At 37.8% G+C, this 6015-nt stretch overlaps 1 protein-coding gene across 4 annotated transcripts in view; it reads left to right on the forward strand.

Annotated features, from left to right (window-relative positions):
- The window catches only part of VPS13B (vacuolar protein sorting 13 homolog B), a 426576-nt gene extending 421109 nt beyond the window's left edge, over window positions 1-5467 (forward strand). For all 4 annotated transcript variants that reach the window (XM_030266479.4, XM_030266481.4, XM_002198879.7 and 1 more), the window contains exon 62: window positions 3473-5467. In XM_030266479.4, coding sequence (XP_030122339.4) covers window positions 3473-3718 — 246 coding nt within the window. In that variant the 3' untranslated portion in view covers window positions 3719-5467. The remainder of the gene's footprint in view (window positions 1-3472) is intronic.
- Window positions 5468-6015: the final 548 nt, after the last annotated feature.

Below are 6015 nucleotides of genomic sequence, written 5' to 3' on the forward strand. Positions count from 1 at the left end.
GTTTTGCAATTAATATTTGCTATGTTTTTTAGTGGCTTGGGAGATCTCATACTTGGTGATTTCCTTTCTGCAGCTGAATCTGTGGTCTGAGTGTCACATGCAGCACTGGTGCTGATGGGAGCCAGAGCTTCCCTTCAGCTTCCTGACAAGAGCTTCTACAAAGTCTTCAGATGTGATTAGGAAAAGGAACCTTAGGAGGAACAAGTTGTGACTTGCAGATGAGCAGCCTCCAAGGAGCAGAGTGATAGGCACAACTCCTCAGTATGAATAGTAGGCCATTGTGTAGCATTGTCTTCAGCTGAAGTGTAGACACGTCTGTGCACGATGGCATTTGCAAAGATGGCCTCATTTTTTAGCTGGAAAGTGCCCAATCAGGTCAACCAAAATGTTATTTTGAATTTAGCAAAACAGAGCTAATGTTACCAATATAAGTTATGTCTATTTTTCTGATTAGTTTAGTCAAAGTTGCTAGAAATAATACAATGAATTGGAACATTTTATTTCAAGGCTGTAAAAACCCACTTTTTCACATTACTGCTCACAAAAACAATTGCCAAAAGTTTTGTTTCAGCTCTGCCCAAAACAGTTTCTCTCATTCCCTCTCCTCAACTTCTTGGAACAGTTAAAAAACAAAACATGAGTTATTCTACAGCTGTAATCACAAGGGATGTTATAGAGCATATTTTGACTCCTTCAGCAATAGGTTTGCCCGATGCCTTGTTCACCTCCACAATATATAACTTAATCCATCTGGATAGGAGTAGCCTGGATGGATTCTTAAAAACTCTGGCACTGACAAGTTTGTTATTGAAAGGGAAGCATTAATTGTATTTGGATTATCTTCCAAAGTAATTGAGACGCTGCTTGTTTCCAGACAGATGTCAAACTCAAAAGTTCTGCTCTTCCAGCTGCTCTTGATATAGCTCATAACATCAAGAAGACAACAAAAAATCAAAGGGCCCTGGAATTTCAGATATTCTAGATTTTTTTTTAATAGTCCTACATGTTATCATCTTTCAAACTGAAAACCAATCTTTGGATTGCTCAAAGCAATGGAAAAAAAAACCTAAAGACCTGGATCTCAGTCAGTGTGCTACACCCCTCTGGACTCCACAGCACAGGTGTTGTAGCTCCTGTGGAGTTAGAATTGCTGAAGGCTTATTCATTATAAACCATAATGGGAGGAATTTTAGAAAAATACTGGAGTACTTAACCCAAAAGTATGGCCTTGTAGTATGAAGGGACATTATGTATGTAAAATTCCTCTAGGAAGTGCATTAAGCAAGCCTTGAACAAGTTTCGAATCCTTGAGTGATCTGGATATTAACATGACAAATGTTCAAAGCAGCAAGTGAGGGCACTTAGTGACAATATTAGGTCCCGTTTAGGAAAAAAAGTAGAATAACATAAATTCCAAATTTTTTTTTTGTCTTGAAAATATAAGCCAAACTGAAACTGGCTGCAGAAGCAGACAGTTACAGATAAAGTCATCTAAAAGCAAGCAGGGTCCCACTTACTTTGGAAGACCATCCAACCATAGTTAATATTTCCCCCTAAATAATTATGCTGTATCTGTGGAAAATAGCCTGGGCCTTAATGAAGAATGGGTTCACAAAAGTAGGGGAGTAGGATGCCAGAACCATTTCCATCTCCTTAGTAAGCAGGATCTTCTGGTCAATGTGGAGGCAGAATCCAGCTGTCCCTGGGCTTACCTCCCTAGGAGAAATCAGGAAGAATTGAAGCCACCTACATGCAAGATTTACCCTGTAACTTAAAATCCAGTTTACATAGGTGGTACTTCAGCATACTTCTCTTCTTTCAACTGCTGAAACAGACTAACTGCTGAGATACTTTCACTGAGCCACCAGACCAAAGATGTGGTTGAGACACCATTCTCCACGGTTAGCTGGGAGCCAGCTGCAGCAGTCTGCCTTCTGATTTTTCCCTGCCTTAAGGTCATTCATGGAAACAACCCTTTCCTCTGCCCATTTCATCATTTCCACTGTTTCTAGGCATAGGCTTTAACCTTAAACTTCTGAGCCTTGTTCATGAGCCTGTTTCCTTTAGCAATTTTGTGATGATGATTGAAAACAGGAGTGTTTCTACTTGCCGAGCAGCAAATCCATCTCCAAAGGCATAGTAAAAAAAAAAAAAAACAGAGGGGACTTTTTTCATGTGAATGTGACACCTGTCAATATCTATCAATCATATTAATTCTTTCTTCAAATAAGCAGCAGAGTATTCAAATGAGTCTTGCAATCCAGAGACATGACAAGATACTGATTGTGGATGTTAAATTGAATCTAATGGCACTCTTTAAAATATTCTATCTAGCAAGACCTGTAAAACTCCCTGAAAGACAGGCAGAAATCTTTAAATCCTTAGCATGATGTCCAGCAAGGAAATTTTAAATTCTACAAAAATAAAACTGGTCAGCAATTCTCCAAGTGTAAAATAAGGAAGCATCAAATCCTAGCCCTATTATAGTTGCTGCCTTTTTCTTCATTGTAATATTTTGGAAGTAACTTCTACTCTGAATGACTTAGCCTGTCATACTACTGTAGTATCCATAGTGGGATTTCGGAAATACAGTTTACAGTTTTTTGAAACCACGCAACCACCTTGATACCTGCTGGTTTGGTTTGCATTCCGTTCTCAAACTAGTCATAGTCATCCTCAATGTCTTCAAAAATAAAAGCACAGCAGATTGATCATCTGAAGCCAGGTTTGCCCATAGCTTTTCTGGATAATAGTTTATCTGCTTGGAACCATATGACAGATTGCAGTATTTGATAGTATTTGATTTAATATATTTTTTCCCACTAGGGTAAGTCACTTGCATTCCTCTTGCTAGGACCTTAAACAACCTCTACCTGTTTCAGCCTGTAAAACACAGATCCCTTAATGTCTTCTCCAGAAACATGCCCAACTCATCTTTAGTAAAACCCTTTTGTTTAGAAAAATGTCCTTGTGTGAATGGGTTTTGTTGCCAGAAGCAGATGGATATATCCTGCCATAGAACATTCACCTGTAAAGTAGCTTCTTGTCTTCATTTTAAATGAAGTAAGTTAAAGACTAAAATATTTTAGCTAGATAGAATTTCTGTATAAGCCTTCCCAACAGCTACTGACATTTTTCTAAAAGGGGTTTCAATGCCTTTTATACAATGCCTTGCTGTATACAAGGAGTTGATCTGTTGTAAAGTTCTACTCGTGACCAGTTCTCAAAAGATACTGCTTAAATTTTCTGTGGCAATTAGAGCTTCTCAGAAGTCCAAAGCAACAGAGGAGAGGACTAATTCACCAAGGACTCAACTAAGGGACAACATTCATGATTTTTAAAAATCCTTTAAACTATTTTAAGATTTCAGGCAGGAAGGTTTTTATCAGAGAAATGTGGAAGTTATTGTCCTTGCTACTCGGCTCAGTTACTGTCAAATACTCAGTACCTATTGTATCTTATCTGATTTCAGGCCGAGGGCACCAGAGAGAGACTGTCAGAGCAGCAGTACAGCCGCCTCGTGGAGTACATCACTAAGGCCTCTTGTCACCTCTCTCCCAGCACCGCCGCAGCGCCAGCCCCGCAAACCGTGGCTGCCGAACAGCCCCTGACTATAACAAAAACCTATCACTATGTAGTTGATCCAAATTTTGCCCAGGTATTCATTAGCAAATTCACCATGGTGAAAAATAAAGCCTTGAGGAAAGGATTTAATTAATAGCTATTTCTGGTGCATATAGTAGTACCATACCAGTTTGAAAGCAATGCTTTCTCTGCAGTAACCAACATCAAGTAGAGATGCATGTCATTTCTGAGGAGGTAGAAATTGATAACAAAGCCCAATAGCTTTTCTAATCTTGACAACATTCCTGCTTTCTAGCCAAAATACTAGTGCTGGAAGGAAAGTGTTCTGACAAACAAATAAAGTGAGAAGGAACAGCCTTGGACTACAGCTTAATCAAAATCCTTTTTCTTTTCAATAACCAAAATTTAGAGAATGGGGGGAAATTATGTGCATGGGACGTTTTTACCACACACAGAAATGTGTATCAATACCTCTATATCTTACTTTAGGGTCTGCCAGTTTCTGTTATAAACCAGGTTTATAACTCAGCTGTAAAAACTTGCTCAAGGCTGAGCTTTTCCCCCAACACCCACACTCCCCCAACATGTGCGTCCTGAGGCAAAACATTTTCCCCCACTAAATCTGAAAAACCCAGTGTGGCTGTTTTAAGTTACTAGTGACAGCTGGGTTTTAGCACCACTTTAACCTTAAAATAGCTTCCTTTATTTGACTGAAGTTCTGCAGGACATTAGTCCATAATGTAAACTAGTGCCTTTGTGTGGTTTGGAGAACAAAACATGAACTACAACATGACTTTATTTTTAAAACTGTCTGTATACAGAAACTTTATTTTATCCACCATCAAATTTTCAGAAGTACTTTCAATGTATGTATGACCGTGAATTGTCTGTTCATTAACTGGAAGCCAGTAACATGCAGCTCAAAAATTTAAGAAACAGAGCTATCTCCTTAAAATCTCCAAGCTCAATGTAACCCAGATGTGCAGGTGCTAAGTACCTTGTGGGGTAACCTTGTGGGGTCTTGCTTCTTTCTGATCTGCCACCACTGCATTGTATATGCTCCCTTCAGCTATAGTTCACTTTATGCTTATCATCTTCAAACTGATAAAAAAAGGAATATTTAGACGCATGACCTTTCAAATATGTACCAAGCACAGAGATTTCTTTAAAGCTGATTGAAAACTATGGACCCACAGGCACCAATTACATTAATAGTTAATTATGCCATCACAATACAGTTACACCTGCATTTCTTGTAGTAGACAAGAAATCAGTTTTTGGGGTAGCTAGGTGACTTTATAAACCAAATCTGGCTATGGCAGTTTCATTTTAAAACCAAAAGTTTACTTTGTTTCCAACTATGTGTTTTAATTGTTCTCTCCTTTTCTATATGCTTACCAAAATGATTTATGTCTGCAGATTCTTTAACATGGCTGGAATTGGAGTAAAAAACTGGAATAAAATGTGATCAGCATTTGGAGCATATGCTTTATAGTTAATAACTTCTATGCATAGTTGATATGACCAAATGCACAGTAAATAAGAATGTAGTAACAGCAATGTTTTTCTCTTGAGTTCTGTTTTGTTAAAAGGTATTTCTAAAAAGCTGTGTCTCTCATCTACTGAGAATAAAGGAGGCTGGGGTCTGCATTGTCCTTTTCTGACTGTGAAATAAGCCCATCCATTATCAACATTTCATACAATGATTTAAGAACTTAGTCATTGTTTAAATAACACTGTTTAAAAATGTATATGTATATACACACATGTGCTTCATTCCTGAGTATTTTATGGAAGTTGTTTAATACTTCTAATTTTGCATATTGATGGATAAATTGTAATATAATTAAATTGTTTAAAGATAATAAAGCTATTCCTGTAATACTTGTTCTTGTGATCTATTTATTCCTTAGTACAAGGACAAGACTGATGTACAAGCTTCATGAGGGCCCCATTAGACCCCAGTTGGTCACTGGACTTTGTAGTGTACCAGAAAATGCAATAGACCATTACAATACTTTGGAAGTAAAAACTGTAGACTAGCTTGCCAAAACCATGTGCTGAAAAGTTTTATGCTTTTGTGACTAACTGAATCAAAACAGCACTGTACTCACCATTTCAATTAGACTAATCTGTTCCTTATTTATGGAGTACACAGACAAGCCAAGGGGATGCAAACACACCTGTATATAATGAGGAACAGCAGTTTCATTTCTAAAAGTTTGTAGATTTCAACCATTTTTTTAAGATTCATTTGTGTTTTTCCTGAATTACATTCTCCTGGAATAAACACTTGCTTAAATTACACTTTTCTTCAGTGAATAGAGCTGCATCTTTACTGCATTAGGCAGGTTCTTTCTTCCCCTTTCTGACCACATGTATGGAAACGAGTGGGGACAGCACATAAATCAACCTCTCCTACATATGAGC

The sequence above is a fragment of the Taeniopygia guttata genome, chromosome 2 (genome assembly GCF_048771995.1).
Source record: "Taeniopygia guttata chromosome 2, bTaeGut7.mat, whole genome shotgun sequence".
Classification (NCBI taxonomy): Eukaryota; Metazoa; Chordata; class Aves; order Passeriformes; family Estrildidae; genus Taeniopygia; species Taeniopygia guttata.